General features: G+C 36.8%; 1 protein-coding gene across 1 annotated transcript in view; it reads right to left on the bottom strand.

Moving 5' to 3' along the window:
• Positions 1–21,652, bottom strand: part of CEP350 (centrosomal protein 350) — a 122,435-nt gene that overhangs the window by 4,986 nt on the left and 95,797 nt on the right. Inside the window, exons 31-36 of the mRNA XM_065888647.1 lie at positions 20,403–20,539; positions 17,341–17,423; positions 14,352–16,354; positions 13,090–13,497; positions 12,843–12,989; positions 2,837–2,959 (exon numbers count right to left, since the gene is read on the bottom strand). Coding sequence (XP_065744719.1) covers positions 2,837–2,959; positions 12,843–12,989; positions 13,090–13,497; positions 14,352–16,354; positions 17,341–17,423; positions 20,403–20,539 — 2,901 coding nt within the window. The remainder of the gene's footprint in view (positions 1–2,836; positions 2,960–12,842; positions 12,990–13,089; positions 13,498–14,351; positions 16,355–17,340; positions 17,424–20,402; positions 20,540–21,652) is intronic.

Below are 21,652 nucleotides of genomic sequence, written 5' to 3'. Positions count from 1 at the left end.
AGGCAATTCCCTTCCTCAGCGATTCACATCAACCCAATGGAGTTATTCTTAATACCTCTCTTTCTCTTATATTCCACATTCGATTTATCAGCAGTTCTGTTGTTCTATTTTGAAAACTGTTCTCACCACCATCTCCAATACCACCAAACTGGTCTTAGCCACTATTATCACTTGCCTGGATTATGACAATATACTCCTGGCCTCCTTACTCCCACCTTTGCTTCAGTCTATCCTCAACACAGCAGCCAGAGGGGTCCTGTTAAAATGTAAGTCAAATCACCCCAGTATTCCTTTATTCCCTCTCTCTGTATTTATTTTTCTTACTTATCTGTCTCCTTAACTAGAGCAAAAGCTCCTTGAGTTTTGTCTGTTTTGTTACATAATTCTACAATGGACTGCTATATTTCCACAAAAAATAAAATGGAATAAATTTATTTAAAAATGATATAAAGGGCTTCCCTGGTGGCGTGGTGGTTGGGAGTCCGCCTGCCGATGCAGGGGACACAGATTCGTGCCCCGGTCCGGGAGGATCCCACATGCCGTGGAGCGGCTGGGCCCGTGCGCCATGGCCGCTGAGCCTGGGCGTCCGGAGCCTGTGCTCCGCGGCGGGAGAGGCCACAGCAGTGAGAGGCCCGCGTACCGCAAAAAAAATAAATAAATAAAAATGATATAAAATAAAGGAACATTTAAAAATAGGAAAAACATCCACGTTTAATTAAGCAAAAACAATCAGAATACAAAAGAGACTATGATCCCAAATGTTTAAAAAAAATTCTCAGTGTAAAAAGAAACTCTAAGTCTATATATCAAAATAATTAAGTTATCTAGGTGATAAGGTTGTCATGATTATTTTCTTTTGACTAATCAGTATTTTAAATTTTCTAAAATGAGCATGATTATTTTATAATAAATATGATTTTTAAAACGTATTTGAAATTTCTATTTTTGAGACCCTTTTCTTTTGTACTAGTGGCAAAATTTTTGTTTTATGTGTCATGTAAATTGTTGTTTTAAATCTCAATCTCTCTAAAATGTACAAGCATTAGAATATCCAAATGCCAGAGGTGGCTAAATCTAATAGTAGGGAGGGTGACCAGTTTATTTAGCATTTCTTGTTAATAATTAACTCAAGTTGCTAACAGTATCATTTCACTAAACATTAAGAAGAGTGAACTCATGAAAAAAGTTACATAGGCCCAGGTACTTCAACTCACTCTCCAGCCACACTGACATTTCAGTTCCATGCTCCTTCCCATTTCAGGACTTCGCACGTGTAGTCTCCTCTCCCTGAATTGCTCTTCTCTCTATCGGGAACTCAGTTAATGCTTATTCATCTTTAAGATCTCAGCTCAGCTGTCACTTCCTCAGGGAAGCCTTTCCTGACCATCCTCATCAGACCAGTTTCCTCCATATGCTTTTACAACAGCTCCCTATTCTTCTATTTTTATCATTTAATTTATAATTACACACTTGTATAAATTATATATTAATGGCTAGCTTCTGCCAGCAAACTGTAAATCCATGAAGGCAGGGTCTATGTCTATTTTGCTTACTATTGTAACATCAGTCCTAATTAGCACAATTCTTGACTAAATGCATGCACAGAGATGATTTATAGGGAATATGATCAATTCAACTGATAGTAGGGTAAATGAATGTCTCTTGATGTGCTTTTTTCTTTAATTTCTTAAAAAGTGGAAGAAGTAACATCTTGGTAATTAATAATAACTCAAACTCTAAGCTATTGTAGAAATATGAGAGCAAGTTCACCTTGAGAGGCCAAGATCTATGAAGAACTAATTGGTTAAAGTCCTGGCTCTTATTTGATGGGCAAGTTACTTAGTATCTTTGAACCTAAACTTCCTCATTTGTAAAACAGAGTAACATTAGTCCATCCTACCTCATATAACTATTGTGAGGATCAAGTAAGACATGAGAAAGAATGTTTAACAAATGTTTATCTAGTGAAGTTATTACTGAGTAAATGAAGCACTAGAAAGGTACATACTTGGGGAAAACTGATAAATTTAAGCATTACAGTTTTTTTTCATGATATGAATATAAATATAGACAAGATATAAAGTCCAGAGAGAAAATATCTGGAAATAAACCTGAATCAATTAACATCTGAATTTCCTAAGGTCTGCTACTACTTAACATCTTAACATTCTTTTAGGGAAGAAAGAATAAAAGACCTTTTTTCCCCCTTCCTTTTTTCTTTTTTTTGGTGTTGTTTGATAGGCACTTCTCTAATGATAGAAAATATATTGCAAAATGGAATAACCCCTATTCAGCTAAAGTTCTGGATAATAATAATGATGATGAAATAACAGCTAATATTTACTGAGTTACGTGCAGGGCACTGTTCTATACACATATATAAATACTCAATTAATTCTCTTAATAATTTTATCAGGTAGGTACTATTATATCATCTTCATTTTGCAGATAGGAAAATGCGGCACAAAGAGGTTAATCTGTCCAAGATTACACACCAAGTAAAGTGCCAGAACAGGGATCTAAACTCAGGGAGTCTGGCCCTAGTCCACACTGGTCTCTTCAATTTAGAACCTTAAGTTTGCTTCCACTCAACTTTTTATTTCTCAAGTTCTCCACACCCACAAAAATATTGTTAAGTTAAATATTCATCTACTGAATTCAAAAGAAAGCAATTTCCAAAACTGAGGGGCAGAAAGAAATGCAGCACACGAGGGCTTTAAGAATTTACTGTCATAGACTTAAGATCAATTATATTCCCTTTCCTTTTAAAATCTAACTACATTCTGATTTTGGAAAAGATGGTCAAAATAAAAATAGTTCAGTTATATACACTGACCAGGATATGATCCACTCGGTCTCTTTTCTTTCTTCCAAATTTCATCATTTTCTGCCAATCTGTTTTGTGGTTTGGCTCCTTTTTAAGACTGAACAGCTTGAGTACTTCGGTTGCTATGAAGTTCTGTGAAAATAAGTGAAATGAATGAAACACAAACAACAAAGTTCTTGAGATTTAGTGCTTATAATACAGTAAAGAGATTTTTGTTAAGAATACAATATTTATAAAAAAATCATACAAACTTCTTTCCCTTACAATTCCACTTAGCAATCTGAAGAGAAAAGCATTCCCAAATGCTCAGACTTTATTCACTTAAAGAATTTTTGTTTCTACACAACATAAAAAAAGTAAAACCCATTGATGAATCTGCAAAGAAAAATCACTTTAGAATCCCCTCTACCCAAGAACCACCATTAGCTAACTTCAAGCTGGCAAAACAAAGTATAAAATAAATCCTTGAACCTGAAACATGAGTAAAGTACAAGGCTTTGGCTGGGATAGCTTATTTTGAAGCACCAAGATTCGAATACGTTATATTAAAAAATTATTAATCAACACTTCAGTATGAGAAGCATGGTAATTTCACTGCTAACAATATTTGAACTATCACCCTTAAAAAAAACTTTACAAAATGCTATAGCAATATTAAAATTGGAAGGCAGCATCATTGTGTGTTATAATGATGTATGCATTCTGATGAATGCTGGTATATATTATGTACCTTGTCTTATTTCAATGTATTTGTTCTTTGTTATTAATAAAATAATGGGCTTTTATGGTTCTTCTATTAAAAAATGTCTTAATAGGGGAAAGAACACATTTATGAATCAGAATCATTTGAGAAGATTCTCAAACTACCAATGTCCCCCAAACCACACCACTCCCCACCTACACACACACACTCACGCATTCAAGGATGTATCAACTGCTGAGGGCTGAAAGGAATGAAGTGCACCAGTGTTTTGAAAAAGCTCCTCAGGTGGTTCTGATGCTCCATTCCTCAAAGTTGAAAATCATTTTAAAAGTTGTTTTTTTTAAATCTATCAAGTCAATCTTTGAAAACTTTTTTTTTTCTGCTTACTTTAATCTAAGCAAGGGTCAGCAAACTTTTTCTGTGAAGGACCAGACTGTAAATATTTCAGGCTTTGTGGGCCATATGGTCTCTATTGCAACTACTCAACTCTGCTGGTGTAGCAGGAAAGCAGCCATGGATAATATATAAGTAACTAGGTGTGGCTACGGTCCAATACAACTTTATTTTTAAAAACATGTGGTGGGCTGGATTTGGCCTGTGGGCTCTAGTTTGCCTACCCTCGATATAAGCATACATTATATCTCATAAATGTCTGCTGGTATTCTGTCAGTACAAAATATTTCTAAAAGCTTTCTACAGTTAATACTGTATTATATATTTCAAAGGTGCTAACAGAGGAGATCTTAAAAGCTCCCACCACAAGAGAAAAAAACAACTGTAACTATCGTATGTGTGGTGATGCATGTTAACCAGACTTACTGTGGTGCTCTATTCACAATACATACAAAGATGGAATCCTGAAACTAACATGTTACGTGTCAATTATATCTCAAGAAAAAAAAAGACTAAATTGCTTAGACAATGCCTCCCCTCACATTATATACCAGAAAAATGTATATGTTCCTTTAATGTATTTTGATAGTCCACATATACTACTGGATGATGTAAGAAAATACACCAGTAAGATAAGTAATTGGAGGTATACTCTCTAGGGGAAAAAAAAGCTTCTTATGATCAAATAAGTTTGAGAATCATAACTCATCTTGCTACTCAAAGTGATCCTAGGACCAGAAACATCAGCAACACCTGGAAGCTTGCTAGAAATGCAGAATTTTCAGTCCTACTGCAGATCTACTCAGTAAGGAATCTGCATTTTACCAAAATCCCCAGATGACTCAGATGCACATTAAAGTTTGAGAGGCACTGCAATGAAAATACTACCTTTGCTATATTTTAAAAATAGGTAAACAGGCAGAGAGATTTCCACCAATGTGATTTTTGTTTTTCATCATTTTTTTTTTTTTTTTTTGCGGTACGCAGGGCTCTCACCGCTAAGGCCTCTCCCGTCGTGGAGCACAGGCACCGGACGCGCAGGCTCAGCGGCCATGGCTCACGGGCCCAGCTGCTCCGCAGCAGGTGGGATCTTCCCGGACCAGTGCACAAACCCGTGTCCCCTGTATCGGCAGGCGAACTCTGAACCACTGTGCCACCAGGGCAGCCCTTTTTTACATCTTTATTGGAGTATAATTGCTTTACAATGGTGTGTTAGTTTCTGCTTTATAACAAAATGAATCAGTTATACATATACATATGTTACCATATTTCTTCCCTCTTGCGTCTCCCTCCCTCCCACCCCTCTAGGTGGTCACGAAACACCGAGCTTGTGCTATGCGGCTGCTTCCCACTAGCTATCTATTTTACGTTTGGTAGTGTATATATGTCCATGCCACTCTCTTTGGTATATAGACATATACATACACTACGTTTGGTGGTGTATATATGTCCATGCCACTCTCTCACTTTGTCACAGCTTACCCTTCCCCCTCCCCATACCCTCAAGTCCATTCTCTAGTAGGTCTGTGTCTTTATTCCCATCTTACCCCTAGGTTCTTCATGACATTTTTTTCCCTTAAATTCCATATATATGTGTTAGCAAACGGTATTTCTCTTTCTCTTTCTAACTTACTTCACTCTGTATGACAGACTCTAGGTCCATCCACCTCATTACAAATAGCTCAATTTCGTTTCTTTTTATGGCTGAGTAATATTCCATTGTATATATGTGCCACATCATCTTTATCCATTCATCCGATGATGGACACTTACGTTGTTTCCATCTCCTGGCTACTGTAAATAGAGCTGCAATGAACATTTTGATACATGACTCTTTTTGAATTCTGGTTTTCTCAGGGTATATGCCCAGTAGTGGGATTGCTGGGTCATATGGTAGTTCTATTTGTAGTTTTCTAAGGAACCTCCATATTGTTCTCCATAGTGGCTGTACCAATTCACATTCCCACCAGCAGTGCAAGAGTGTTCGCTTTTCTCCACACCCTCTCCAGCATTTATTGTTCCTAGATTTTTTGATGATGGCCATTCTGACTGGTGTGAGATGATATTTCATTGTAGTTTTGATTTGCATTTCTCTAATGATTAATGATGTTAAGCATTCTTTCATGTGTTTGTTGGCAGTCTGTATATCTTCTTTGGAGAAATGTCTATTTAAGTCTTCTGCCCATTTTGGGATTGGGTTGTTTGTTTTTTGTTATTGAGCTGAATGAGCTGCTTGTAAATTTTTTGGAGATTAATCCTTTGTCAGTTGCTTCATTTGCAAATATTTTCTCCCATTCTGAGGGCTGTCTTTTGGTCTTGTTTATGATTTCCTTTGCTGTGGAAAAGCTTTGAAGTTTCATTAGGTCCCATTTGTTTATTTTTGTTTTTATTTCCATTTCTCTAGGAGGTGGGTCAAAAAGGATCTTGCTGTGATTTATGACATAGAGTGTTCTGCCTATGTTTTCCTCTAAGAGTTTGATAGTTTCTGGCCTTACATTTAGGTCTTTAATCATTTTGAGCTTATTTTTGTGTATGGTGTTAGGGAGTGATCTAATCTCATACTTTTACATGCACCTGTCCAGTTTTCCCAGCACCACTTATTGAAGAGGCTGTCCTTGCTCCACTGTACATTCCTGCCTCCTTTATCAAAGATAAGGTGACCATATGTGCGTGGGTTTATCTCTGGGCTTTCTATCCTGTTCCATTGATCTATCTTTCTGTTTTTGTGCTAGTACCATACTGTGTTGATTACTGTAGCTTTGTTGTATAGTCTGAAGTCAGGGAGGCTGATTCCTCTAGCTCTGTTTTTCGGTCTCAAGATTGTTTTGGCTATTCGGGGTCTTTTGTGTTTCCATACAAATTGTGAAATTTTTTGTTCTACTTCTGTGAAAAATGCCAGTGGTAGTTTGATAGGGATTGCATTGAATCTGTAGATTGCTTTGGGTAGTAGAGTCATTTTCACAATGATTCTTCCAATCCAAGGACATGGTATATCTCTCCATCTATTTGTATCATCCTTAATTTCTTTCATCAGTGTCTTATAATTTTCTTCATACAGGTCTTTTGTTTCCTTAGGTAGGTTTATTCCTAGATATTTTATTCATTTTGTTGCAATGGTAAATGGGAGTGTTTTCTTGATTTCACTTTCAGATTTCTCATCATTAGTGTATAGAAATGCCAGAGATTTCTGTGCATTAATTTTGTATCTGCTACTTTACCAAATTCATTGATTAGCTCTAGTAGTTTTCTGGTAGCATCTTTAGGATTCTCTATGTATAGCATCATGTCATCTGCAAACAGTGACAGCTTTACTTCTTCTTTTCCGATTTGGATTCCTTTTATTTCCTTTTCTTCTCTGATTGCTGTCGCTAAAACTTCCAAAACTGTTGAATCATAGTGGTGAGAGTGGGCAACCTTGTCTTTTTCCTGATCTTAGTGGAAATGCTTTCAGTTTTTCACCATTGAGGACGACGTTGGCTGTGGGTTTGTCATATATGGCCTTTATTATGTTGAGGAAAGTTCCCTCTATGCCTACTTTCTGGAGGGTTTTTATCATAAATGGGTGTTGAATTTTGTCAAAAGCTTTCTCTGCATCTATTGAGATGACCATATGGTTTTTCTCCTTCAATTTGTTAATATGGTGTATCACATTGATTGATTTGCGTATATTGAAGAATCCTTGCATTCCTGGAATAAACCCCACTTGATCATGGTGTATGATCCTTTTAATGTGCTGCTGGATTCTGTTTGCTAGTATTTTGTAGAGGATTTTTGCAGGAATGTTCATCAGTGATATTGGCCTGTAGTTTTCTTTCTTTTTGACATCCTTGTCTGGTTTTGGTACCAAGGTGATGGTGGCCTCATAGAATGAGTTTGGGAGTGCTCCTCCATCTGCTATATTTTGGAAGAGTTTGAGAAGGATAGGTGCTAGCTCTTCTCTAAATGTTTGATAGAATTCGCCTGTGAAGACATCTGGTCCTGGGCTTTTGTTTTTTGGAAGATTTTTAATCACAGTTTCAATTTCAGTGCTTGTGATTGGTCTGTTCATATTTTCTATTTCTTCCTGATTCAGCCTTGGCAGGTTGTGCATTTCTAACAATTTGTCCATTTCTTCCAGATTGTCCATTTTATTGGCATAGAGTTGCTTGTAGTAATCTCTCATGATCTTTTGTATTTCTGCAGTGTCAGTTGTTACTTCTCCTTTTTCATTTCTAATTCTATTGAGTCTTCTCCCTTTTTTTCTTGATGAGTCTGGCTAATGCTTTATCAATTTTGTTTATCTTCTCAAAGAACTAGCTTTTAGTTTTATTGATCTTTGATATCGTTTCCTTCATTTCTTTTTCATTTATTTCTGATCTGACCTTTATGATTTCTTTCCTTCTGCTAACTTTGGGGGTTTTTTTGTTCTTTTTTCTCTAATTGCTTTGGGTGTAAGGTTAGGTTGTTTATTTGAGATGTTTCTTGTTTCTTGAGGTAGGATTGTATTGCTATAAACTTCCCTCTTAGAACTGCTTTTGCTACATCCCATAGGTTTTGGGTCGTCGTGTATCCATTGTCATTTGTTTCTAGGTATTTTTTGATTTCCTCTTTGATTTCTTCAGTGATCACTTCGTTATTACGTAGTGTATTGTTCAGCCTCCATGTGTTTGTATTTTTTACAGGTCTTTTCCTGTAATTGATATCTAGTCTCATAGCGTTGTGGTCGGAAGAGATACTTGATACAATTTCAATTTTCTTAAATTTACCAAGGCTTGATTTGTGACCCAAGATATGATCTATCCTGGAGAATGTTCCATGAGCACTTGAGAAAAATGTGTATTCTGTTGTTTTTGGATGGAATGTCCTATAAATATCAATTAAGTCCATCTTGTTTAATGTATCATTTAAAGCTTGTGTTTTCTTATTTTCATTTTGGATGATCTGTCCTTTGGTGAAAGTGGGGTGTTAAAGTCCCCTACTATGAATGTGTTACTGTCGATTTCCCCTTTTATGGCTGTTAGTATTTGACTTATGTATTGAGGTGCTCCTGCGTTAGGTGCATACATATTTACAATTGTTATATCTTCTTCTTGGATTGATCCCTTGATCATTATGTAGTGTCCTTCTTTGTCTCTTCTAATAGTCTTTATTTTAAAGTCTATTTTGTCTGATATGAGAATTGCTACTCCCGCTTCCTTTTGGTTTCCATTTGCATGGAATATCTTTTTCCATCCCCTCATTTTCAGTCTGTATGTGTCCCTAGGTCTGAAGTGGGTCTCTTGTAGACAGCATATATATGGGTCTTGTTTATGTATCCATTCAGCCACTTTATGTTTTTAGGTGGGAGCATTTAATCCATTTACATTTAAGGTAATTATCGATATGTATGTTCCTATTCCCATTCTCTTAATTGTTTTGGGTTTGTTATTGTAGGTCTTTTCCTTCTCTTGTGTTTCTTGTCTAGAGAAGATCCTTTAGCATTTGTTGTAAAGCTGGTTTGGTGGTGCTGAACTCTCTCAGCTTTTGCTTGTCTGTAAAGATTTTAATTTCTCCATCAAATCTGAATGAGATCCTTGCTGGGTAGAATAATTTTGGTTGTAGGTTTTTCTCCTTCATCACTTTAAATATGTCTTGCCAGTCCTTTCTAGCTTGCAGTTTCTGCTGAGAGATCAGCTGTTAACCTTATGGGGATCCCCTCGTGTGTTATTTGTTGTTTTTCTGTTGGTGCTTTTAATATGTTTTCTTTGTATTTAATTTTTGACCGTTTGTTTAATATGTGTCTTGGCATATTTCTCCTTGGATTTATCCTGTATGGGACTCTCTGTGCTTCCTGGACTTGATTAACTATTTCCTTTCCCATATTAGGGAAGTTTTCAACTATAATCTCTTCAAATATTTTCTCAGTCTCTTTTTCTCTTCTTCTACTGAAACCCCTATAATTCAAATGTTGGTGCATTTAATGTTGTCCCAGAGGTCTCTGAGACTGTCCTCAGTTCTTTTCATTCTTTTTTCTTTATTCTGCTCTGCAGTAGTTATTTCCACTATTTTATCTTCCAGGTCACTTATCCATACTTCTGCCTCAGTTATTCTGCTATTGATCCCTTCTAGAGTATGTTTAATTTCATTTATTGTGTTGTACATCATTGCTAGTTTCATCTTTAGTTCTTCTAGGTCCTTGTTAAATGTTTCTTGCATTTTCTCTATTCTATTTCGAAGATTTTGGATCATCTTTACTATCATTATTCTGAATTCTTTTTCAGGTAGACTGCCTATTTCCTCTTCATTTGTTGGGTCTGGTGGGTTTTTATCTTGCTCTTTCATCTGTTGCGTGTTTTTCTGTTTTCTCATTTTGCTTATCTTACTGTGTTTGGGGTCTCCTTTGTGCAGGGTTCATAGTTCCCGTTGTTTTTGGTGTCTGTCCCCAGTGGCTAAAGTTGGTTCAGTGGGTTGTGTAGGCTTCCTGGTGGAGGGGACTAGTGCCTGTGTTCTGGTGGATGAGGCTGGATCTTGTCTTTCTGGTGGGCAGGTCCACGTCTGGTGGTGTGTTTTGGGGTGTCTGTGGACTTACGATTTTAGGCAGCCTCTCTGCTAATGGGTGGGGTTGTGTTCCTCTCTTGCTAGTTGTTTGGCATAGGGTGTCCAGCACTGTAGCTTGCTGGTCGTTGAGTGAAGCTGGGTGTTGGTGTTGAGATGGAGATCTCTGCGAGATTTTCGCCGTTTGATATTACGTGGAGCTGGGAGGTCTCTTGTGGACCAGTGTCCTGAAGTTGGCTCTCCCACCTCAGAGGCACAGCACTGACTCCTGGCTGCAGCACCAAGAGCCTTCATCCACACGGCTTAGAATAAAGGGGAGAAAAAGTAGAAAGAAAGAAAGAGGATAAAATAAAATAAAGTAAGGTAAAATAAAATAAAGTTATTAAAATAAAAAAATAATTATTAAGAAAAAAAGTTTTTTTAAAAAGTAAAACAAAATAACGGACGGATAGAACCCTAGGACAAATGGTGAAAGCAAAGCTATACAGACAAAATCTCACACAGAAGCATACACATACACACTCACAAAAAGAGGAAAAGGGGAAAAAATAATAAATCTTGCTCTCAAAGTCCACCTCCTCAATTTGGGATGATTCGTTGTCTATTCAGGTATTCCACAGATGCAGGGTACATCAAGTTGATTGTGGAGATTTAATCTGCTGCTACTGAGGCCGCTGGGAGAGATTTCCCTTTCTCTTCTTTGTTCGCAGAGCTCCCGGGGTTCAGCTTTGGATTTGGCCCCGCCTCTGCATGTAGGTCACTGGAGGGCATCTGTTCCTTGCTCAGACAGGATGGGGTTAAAGGAGCTGCTGATTTGGGGGCTCTGTCTCACTCAGGCCGGAGGGAGGGAGGGGTACGGAGTGCTGGGCGAGCCTGTGGCAGCAGAGGTCAGTGTGACTTTGCACCAGCCTGAGGCGCGCTGTGCGTTCTCCCGGGCAAGTTGTCCCTGGATCCTGAAACCCTGGCAGTGGCGGGCTGCACAGGCACCCTGGAAGGGAGGTGTGGAGAGTGACCTGTGCTTGCACACAGGCTTCTTGGTGGTGGCAGCAGCAGCCTTAGCGTCTCATACCTGTCTCTGTGGTCTGCGCCGTTAGCCACGGCTTGCGCCCGTCTCTGGAGCTCCTTTAAGTAGTGCTCTTAATCCCCTCTCCTCACGCACCAGGAAACAAAGAGGGAAGAAAAAGTTTCTTGCGTCTTCGGCAGGTCCAGACTTTTTCCTGGACTCCCTCCCAGCTAGCCGTGGTGCACTAGCCCCTTCAGGCTGTGTTCACACCGCCAGTCCTCTCCCTGCACTCTGACCGAAGCCCGAGCCTCAGCTCCCAGCCCCGCCCGCCCCTGCTTGAGCTGACAAGCCTCTCAGGCTGGTCGGCACCGATCCTCTGTGCGGGAATCTCTCCGCTTTGGCCTCCGCACCCCTGTGGCTGAGCTCTCCTCCGCGGCTCCAAAGCTCCCCCCTATCCGCCACCCGCAGTCTCTGCCCGCGAAGGGGCTTCTGGTGTGTGGAAACCTTTTCTCCTTCATGGCTCCCTCCCACTGGTGCAGGTCCTGTCCCTATTCTTTTGTCTCTGTTTATTCTTTTTTCTTTTGCCCTACCCAGGTATGTGGGGAGTTTCTTGCCTTTTGGGAGGTCTGAGATCTTCTGCCAGCGTTCAGTAGGTGCTCTGTAGGAGTTGTTCCACATGTAGATGTATTTCTGGTGTATCTGTGGGGAGGAACGTGATCTCCACATCTTACTCTTCCGCCATCTTTCCCCCTCTCTCCACCAATGTGATTTTAAAGTTGGTTTGTTGAGAGTCCTCGTAGCTTAATCTTTTCTTAATCTTTTCTTAAGGGCACTTAATCTTTTCAGGGGCTTCTTAGACAACAAGCAATACTTTTTGTATATCACATTACTCTCCCACATATTTCAAAACTACGTAACCAATTTGAAACCTCCAAAATCAAAGATGGAAAGTTAACATCTATGTGTCTAGGGTTGGCATATTTGATATATGACATGTTTTCATGTACTTTTAGAATATTATATCTATCTCTAAGTCATTAAAAACTCACCTAAAACTCCTATGAATTGCAATAATTTATCTCCCTGAATATTTGCTGATTTTCTTCTTAAATATTTAAGAAAAATATATTTATATTTTCTTATATATTATATTAAATATATATATATTTGTTCTGCAAAAAGTTGAGGATTTGGGAATCCCTCTCACCCTCATCCCTCTACTGCTCATGGACTGAACGCATCAACAAATATTTACTGAATACCTACTATGGGACAGGCCTTGAGGACAGAATGGTGAATAATATAGAAGATAATAAAAATAATACTTGCTTTTATGACATTTACAGATCTGTACAAATGAAGAGCAAACCAAAAAAGGAGATACTCTACACTTTTCAGTTTACCTTGATTTCATCAAGGTTATTTGGATTTTTCACTCGTCGGAAATAACTAGAGTTGATTCTACATGGCTTCATCCAGACAGGCTGATTCAAGTTGGGATCCTCGGCAAATATTTCTTCAAAAATCTCTTTTGTTAAATCAAAAACCGCCTTGATAGAGAAAAATAAACAAATTAAAATGGCTAAGAATCCAAATTTCAGACAACAGAGAGAAGTTTAAAAATTAGAATTATCCTTCCATGTTACATACCTGTTTGTACACCCTTTTACTAGTGCTTTCTATATCTAGGCCCTTACTGGCACAGCCAAGCAGTTTTGTAGGAATACTGATGCTGTGAAGATCATGACCTAATTCTTTCCAATTCCAAAGTTCTTCTGCTGCATTGTGTACAAGAATTTCTACTTCCTCCGCAGTATGTGGGACTGCCAATAATGTTTCACATGGCTTTTGTAGAGCTCCCTTAGGTTCTGCCATTAGAGGTACAATTGTTTCTTCTGCCTTATTCTTTTGTATCTTGTGAGAAGAGCTCAAACCAAAGTCTTCATCAAACCAGTCTTGATCATCTCCTAACACGCTCAGGAACTCCCGGCTAATCTCAAGTTCAGCAAGTCTCTTAGCAAGCTCTTCCTGCCCACTGGCACCAAATACTGGACTCTCCTACAGAAATGGAACCATTCAAACAGAGCACCATTTAGTAACCTCAGATCACTTAACAAGTTTGGGCTTTTTCTTTAAAGACAAAGCAAATATATGATTTGTATATTCACTATTTCTCTATAAATAAGCAAGACAGAAACAATATGGTGGCTACTAATGAACAATTTAAGAAAAAACTATCCTGTTTCCTGTAATTCTGCTCACATAAGCCTTACAACTGATTTTAATAAAATGTTTATTGATCATTTTTTCCTTTTTGTATCATCATTATTCTGTTTCTGAAGAACTGTTTTGCTTCTGAGATATGGAAATGAGATATAAAATTCTCACCTTTGGTGATTATCTAGCTCAAGTTACTCAAATTCATTACTGCTGTTCAATTGTCCATGGGCAACCTAAGTAAGTTGATGGTCTATGTCATAATGGATACATTTCAGTTTTACCAGAGTCAACATCACAACTGGTAATTTCTGCAAGGCAACTATGACTGAGTAGATATGTGAACAAATAATTTCATAGCCAAAAAAGAACTGGGTTGAGAACCAATGGAAATCTCCACAGAATAAATTTATTCAGTGAATGCGGAAAGGAATCTAATCTGTGGACAGTATACAGGGGTTTTCAACCCAGCATAAACCTGCCAGTGTTTATGACAACTCTATAGTGACCACTCATGACATAATAGAGGACAATTATACTTCAGACAGAAAAACAGCTACATGGCCTTTACAAACTAGTGAAGTGATCTTTATTTAACAAATAACACATCACCAAAAAACCTATCAGGAGCTACAGAATTAAAATGTACTATAAAGGCAAGGTTAATTGACATTTTCTCTAGACAAAATACTTACAGGTCTAGGACACATATCTGGTGAGGAAATCTCTTCTTTCTCATCTTCCAATTCAGACCTTAAGAAGCAACCTGGAACACTTGGTGACTGTTCCTCAAGATTCTGGGATAGGCCTTGGGGTGGCACTTTCTTTTGATTATCAACAAGAAGCTCTTGATTGCTAAGCTGGATTTTCTCATTCCTAGCTTTTTTGATTTGTTGTAGTTGATTGACTGTGTCCTTCACAAAGACTTTTAGTAAACTATCTGTCAGTAAGCTGACTGTTTCTAGTTGTTCCTTTGACTTTTTTTCCTCACTTGGTGGTGACCTCAGCTGGGCTTCCAATTGGTTCTTTTCTCTTGCTAAAAGGTCCAGAAGTGGGGTAGAAAGCTTTTCTGAAACTTCTGGATATAGGTTCTCTTCCTTTTCAGTAAACTGCTGTTGCTTCCTTAATTCTTCAGAAAAAGTATTATCTAAAGTATCGCCTTCTACAGCAGTGGAAACCTTTTCCGTGGCACCAGAAACAAGGTCTTTGTTTTCCTTTGAAGAAATCAGTGAATCCACTGAATTCTGCTGGTGAATATGGGCTTCAAGTACTCCAGAAATGTCCTGTATATTGTCTGTTTCTATTTTAAGGCTTCTGTCAACTGAGGCTTCTGTGTCATGCATACTAGGTTGAGATTCCTTGTAAAAACACTCAATTGCATCCTTTTCTCTGTCAAACTTGGGACCCTCTGTATCTTTTTGTTCTTGATTATAGTATTGATATTGTTCATCTGAATAAGAGTCTTCATCTTCATTTATGTCTACATAGTCATCAAAGTTTTCTGAAATGTGAGATATTTTTTGAGGAGGAGCAAAAATCCCATGCTTCTCTTTGCACACAAAGTATACAATGCCATCATATGTTCCACTGTTATTTCCTTCAGGTTTATCCAACTCCACTCCAGCCCAAAATCCTTTAGCAAAACTAGTCACACCTTTGAATCGAAGAGTTCCTGGCTGAACATTGCCAATCAACACCCTATCACCGATGTGGAAATCAAGTAACTCATCTGCAAGAGAAGCTGAAGCTAAGGAAGGGGATTCAGTAAGTCTCTGTTCATGCTCTACATCACTGCGCTCCTTACTTTTCATAAGCTCAGTGGGGGACTTGAGTTCTAATAGCCTTTCAGAATGGACATTGCTATGAATAGAAAGGCTTTTCTCACTGAGGCACTCACTGATTTCATCATCACTACCAAAGCTAGTGGCTCTACTTCTAGAGATCCTTGTTGCCTGTGACTTCTCTCTGCAAGACTGAGAGTCTTTCCTGAGTGACAACAAAGATGTCACCTCAAAGTCATCTTTGTACAATTCAGCTGAAATGTCTTTCTTGAAAGAAGATACTTCAAAATCTTCAGAGTATGATATCTCTTTACATGCAAAAAGATGTTCTGACCAAGATGAGTCTCTGCCTTTTATATTCTTTTGTATGTGAGTGTCTTTTTCTGATTGGATGTTTGCACTATGACCCATATCTTGATCTGGCTGTCTCTCTTTTGACTCTTTTTTATGAAGATTTTCAATGGCTAATCTAACTAAGTCTTTCTGAACCTTTATAGAATCTAAAGAAAGATCTTTCCTGGAAAGAATTTCAGATGAATCTCCCTGTTCCAGGTCTAGTTTCAGGAAGACATCAGGCTTCCTAGATTGTTTAGAATAGGCATCTTCAATTGCACTCTCCTCCAATTTTGCATATTCTACTTCGTGTATTTCTGATTTTTGACTAGATTCTTTTTCAACCTTGGCATCTGACACATCAAGAATTCTATTAGAGGCAGTTAATTCTTTGAGAAGAGGTAATGAAGGGACATTTTCTAGAGAATCTCCAGAGTCTGCTCTGGTTCTCCTTGATGATCTGAGAATTGGAGAAGAAGTCTGAAAGTGCTCTTCTGTTCGACTGTCCAATTCAATCATTCTCTTTGCATATGCAGATAAAGACCTTTCTGACACTGATCTCTCAGAACCTGCCAATGCAGCATCTTAAAGGGAAAAAAAAGATCATATCAAAATTATCTAATTCAATTTCTGGAACCAAAGTTTAAATAAAAGCTAAATATTGGTGAGAAAAAGCTCTGGTCAATAAATAGGACCTGTTTTACAGGTTACAGTATAAGGTAAGTTTTTCCTTTAAGAGAATATACTGTACCAACAATAAACAGAACATTTAAAAAATGACTGAAAATTTAAAGTTTGGTAAAATTTTTTAAGTGTTGTCAACTTACAAAGTAAAGAAAAATGGATCAAAGTTTATGGAAATGTTAATTCTCGAATCATGCAAAAACAGAATTGTATGATGGATATTACATATATTCTTTGAAAACAAAAGCAATGAAGGAAGGACAAATGCAGGGACTTCAACTAACCTCTTGAATGTAAAAGAGGAAAAAAAATCAATTATTTCTGTAACTATAGCACTTTAAGAGCTAAAATTGCAAAATAAGAAGAAAATAAGGTTTGATGAACTAACAAACCACGAATTAAAAGTTTTAAATTCAAATCTCTGTTTTGTCATTGTTATTAGGCAGGCTTTTTCATGTCTCAGTTTTATTTCCTCATTGAATTACACTTTATTTTCAATAGTTCTTATCTTTCTTTGGATTAAATTGAAAAAAAATGTATGTAACTACCTACACTGAGAAATAGCATAGGCTGAAAATATATATAATCAGATACAAAATCTGATTAAGGGAGAATTTAGATACTGACGATATACTCAGCCATTTTGGATTAATGTCTTTATGCCTCAGTTTTCATCAGTTATTGGGACAATAAAGACTGATTCACATAACTTAGGCATAACCAACAAATCACTTTAAAATATAAAAGTAACTTAAAATATTAAAAAATCTATTATCTTTAAGAAATTCACTTTTTAACCAAAAAGCTGTAGAGGTGGAATTTTGTAGGCACTTGTATAATCTTTAGTCTATGTAGATACTATGTGATTATTTTTCTAGTTACATACCAACATGTTCAGCAATAGACTCCAGGGATCCTCTGGAACGTTCTGACTCTGTCAGTGATTTCCAATTCTTTGCTGTTTCAGATCTAAAGTAGAAAAATTAATAAACAGAAATAAACGTATTGCTGATACTGTAATAACTGGTAACAAAAAGCAGTCAATTCTTAGACAACTGCTTCTTTTTTCTTCTTCGCAGAAGTATTCCAACCTTTGCCACTTCCACCAAGTCTATTTGTGGCCTTCATCACACTCAGTAGATGATCTTGCCTCTTTTAATGAGAGAAACACCTCTTTTAATGAGAGAAACAGAGGCCATCAGCATGACCCTTCTTATCTTCATCCTTTTTGCCTACAAATTTATCTATATTCACAGCCATCCCAACTGCCTTTCCTCCTGTCTGCAAGGAAGAAAAAGGTGTATCTCTCACACTTGTTCAAACTTCTTTCTGCCCCAAATCCCATACACTTCCACAGCCTCATTGATGGTACTCTTCAACTGTCCATTCTTTTTCCTACAATCTTTAGTCCTTCAATCTGGTGACTTTTTCTCCCTCAGCTTATATGTATGCCTCAAGTCTCAAAAAAATCCCACTCCCCCGATCTTTTTTTTTTCCTTGTTTTTTAAAGCTTTTATTTTATATTGGACTGTAGTTGACTTACAATGTTGTGTTAGTTTCAGGTATACAGCAAAGTGATTCAGTTATACATATATCTATTCTTTTTAAAATTCTTTTCCCATTTAGGTTGTTAAAGAATACTGAGCAGACTTTTCCCCCTCAATTCTTTATTCCTCCACCTGGTGCTACTGTCCTCTTTCATGCTTTAAGTTGACATTCACCATCTTCATTTTCTTGCTTTCTTTTTATTTGCTAAGTTATAATATTGGGCTTCTACTCCTACTTCTTTATAACCCCCTGAAATGTTGCTATTTTATCATATTTAGTACTTGGCTCCCTTTTATTCTCTCTGAATTTGCATAACTTTTTCACCCAAATGTTCACCCAAATGTTGTTATATTTATAGCTTCAACCACCATCTATATGTTGATCACCCCAAATTAAAAAGCTAACATCTTTCCTGAATAATTCCACTTAGATGAACTACAGGTACCTCAAAATTAACATTTTAAAACCAAAATCATAAGACTCCCACCGAAGAACACCTAATTTTCCATTTAGGTTAGTGGAACTTTGACCCAACAAACTACTATTTAAGAGAAACACGGGAGTCATCCAGCTTTTTCCTGCTTCCCTATCTAGCACTTTAATTTGTAAAGTATACTTCTTAAAAATTCCTAAAATCGATCTCCTATTCTCTATTCTTATTACAGTGGATTATCTGAGGGCTGGCTTAGACTACTGTTATCCCTGCTTCTAAACTTACCCCTTTCTATCTTTCCTTCATATTGTAGTCAGAAAGATTTCTCTAAACAGAAATCTGATTCTACCATTCTCGTTAATAAAACTATAAAACCATTCAATGGATTGTAGAAATTAAAATAAAACTTATGTATAATGTAATATAAAGGAAAAATGTATAAGTAACAAAATTACACACAAAATCTAAGCATAAAAAATCCTAGATGGGGCTTCCCTGGTGGTGCAGTAGTTGAGAGTTCGCCTGCTGATGCAGGGGACACGGGTTCATGCCCCAGTCTGGGAAGATCCCACATGCCGCGGAGCGGCTAGGCCCGTGAGCCATGGCCGCTGAGCCTGCGCATCCGGAGCCTGTGCTCCGCAATGGGAGAGGCCACAAAAGTGAGAGGTCCGTGTAATGCAAAAAAAAAAAAAAAAAAAATCCTAGATGGAAATATATCTAATTGCTGACATTTGTTGTTTTGGGATAGTTAGGTATGATACGATTTAAACTTTTTTCTTTTTACCACTTCCCTCAATATTCTAGTAGCAATAATAATAACAACTAATACATAGTGCTAATTGTGTGCTAGGCCCTGTTCTAAGTTAAGTCTTTTAACTCTCATAACAAGTTTATTACTCAGGTGTTGGTATAGGGATCTAAATCCCTATTACAAAATTGAAACACAGACAGGTTAAATAACTTGCCCCAAGTTAAAAAGCTAGCTGGTACTGGAGTCAGGATTCAAACCCAGGTAATGCTAAATTAATTGTAATGAGCCTCTATAACATTTCTAAAATATTTCTTAAAAATATCCTAAAATATGCTTTAAAAAAATGTTTAACAGCATCACATCTTCTAAAAAAGTAAATTAGAAACTAAGAATGCGTGAGTACAAGGTTATCACAGTTTGTTTTTTATTTTTCCAGTCTCTTCTCCTAACTCCAGCTACATCCTATGATTTTCAGCTTCCATGATATGCCAAGCTCTCTGTTGCTTCTGGTCACTCATGAGTGCCCTTCTCTCTGAAATATCCCCTATTTCTCAGTCCCACTTACTTATATAACCTCTACTCACTCAAAATTTAGTTTAAATATTACTACTCGACTTTCTTATATACCATATTATATATTCTAATAGTGTTACTTTGTATCTTCTGTATTTGTATTCACTGATTGCATAATATTCTATCCCTGGAAAGAACCATCATTTACTGGGCTATTCACCAGTTTTGGACATAAAGGCTGCTTCCAGTGTTTATGTTATGAACAAAAAAGATGTTATGATAAACATATTCATGTAAATAGATATTTTTGATAGCCCATATTTTCTCAAGCTAGATTTTCAGAAGTGGAATTACTGAGTCAAAAGTTACAGATTGTTTTTGACTTTTGAAACATTGCCAAATTGTTTTCCAAAACAACTATACCAACTTACAATGCTATAATAGCAATGCCGGAGAGTACTATTTTTACAGCTCCCATCAGATTTCAGGATTCAAAATATATTTTAAAATTTGTATCTTATTATAAATTTTATTTGTGATTATATCATAAATAACAAATTTACTTTAGTGAAACTGAAAATACAAACCAATATTTTCACTTCTACAATTTCACAGTTACCTAAAAGATAGCTTCTACTCAAAACCTTTCCTTATTCCTTTCTCAAACAAGGCAGAATATAGGTTAGTTATCAAAAATTTCTACCTGTGTAGTGGAAGGGGCTTGATCTTGGGTTTTTCAGAAGCTGAGGAGAGCGTTTTAATCTGAGGCTTGGCTGTTGGTGATGTTTCCAAATCTCGGCTAAGCTCGGCTTCAGTTTTCTTAATGAATTCATCATATGACTAAGTTTAGAAAAATCAAAGGAGTCACTACACAGAATTTTTTAAACTATCTTAAATTATAAAATAGTATATTTTATGGTAAAATATTCAAACCGTAAAAAAGATATAAAATTCTTTCTCCCTGCATCAGTATTATTTCCCAGAGTTCTAAAATCAGTTACTTATATAGCCTTCTTGAAATAGTCTATGTATTAGCAAGCTGTATAATTGTAATACTAATATCAATTAGGAAATGACAGTCTCAGTCTACAGAAGTTTATTTAATACTTTTGAAGAAGTAGTTCAGGCCGTGCCACATTAAAAAACTTCTTTAGCTAATTATATAATTATTCTTTAAAGGATGCCTTAATACGTTCCTGGTATTTTTAAGAAGTTTAGCCTTTACACTAAGTTTCAATGGCAGTAAGCTTCTTAAGGGGTGAGCACTTCAGGAATACAAATTTCAAGGAGAGAGAAGGGAGTGGTTGGGAGTATGATAATATAGAATTGCAAAAATATTTCTTAGTCATTAGCCATTCTGTAAACAAAACTTCACTAATTTATAATTCTAACTTGAATGAAATCTAAGGGAAGCCCTCCTTCTATTAGAAAAACCTCCTCAGTTTTCTAGGCTAAAATTAATCCCTACTTTTACTTCTCTCACATTTAAGACTACAGCTGTTTTGCTCAACACGATATGTCCAGTACCTATTCACAGTGTCTGGCTCAAAGAAGGCTGAGTGAATGAGCAAATGGATGTTTGTCAACTGCTGCAGTTCCCTAAAACTTAGGCTAAAATCACTATTTTTATAACTATCACCGTCTATGTTACCTTCCTCTGAACTGTCAATGTTTTGATAAACATTGGTATTAAACATATACTACAGCTAGATGATTTGGCTAGCTAGGTATACATAAGGACAATGGTTTCTCAGATCTGAAAGCTATACTTATATGAGTGTCATTCATTTATTAAATATGTGATCAAATAAAATCCAAAAGGTTTTTTTCATACGAACTGCTATGTATTATATATTTCTCTATCATATACTATAATTGTAAAATCTAAATACAGAACTTTCTTTTGCCTTTATTTAAACCGTTTAATAGAACGTTGAATGAGATGGATCTTTT

This window comes from Phocoena phocoena, chromosome 1 (genome assembly GCF_963924675.1).
Source record: "Phocoena phocoena chromosome 1, mPhoPho1.1, whole genome shotgun sequence".
NCBI lineage: Eukaryota > Metazoa > Chordata > Mammalia > Artiodactyla > Phocoenidae > Phocoena > Phocoena phocoena.
Note: the sequence above shows the minus strand (reverse complement) of the source record. Positions and strands in the feature narration are given on the sequence as shown.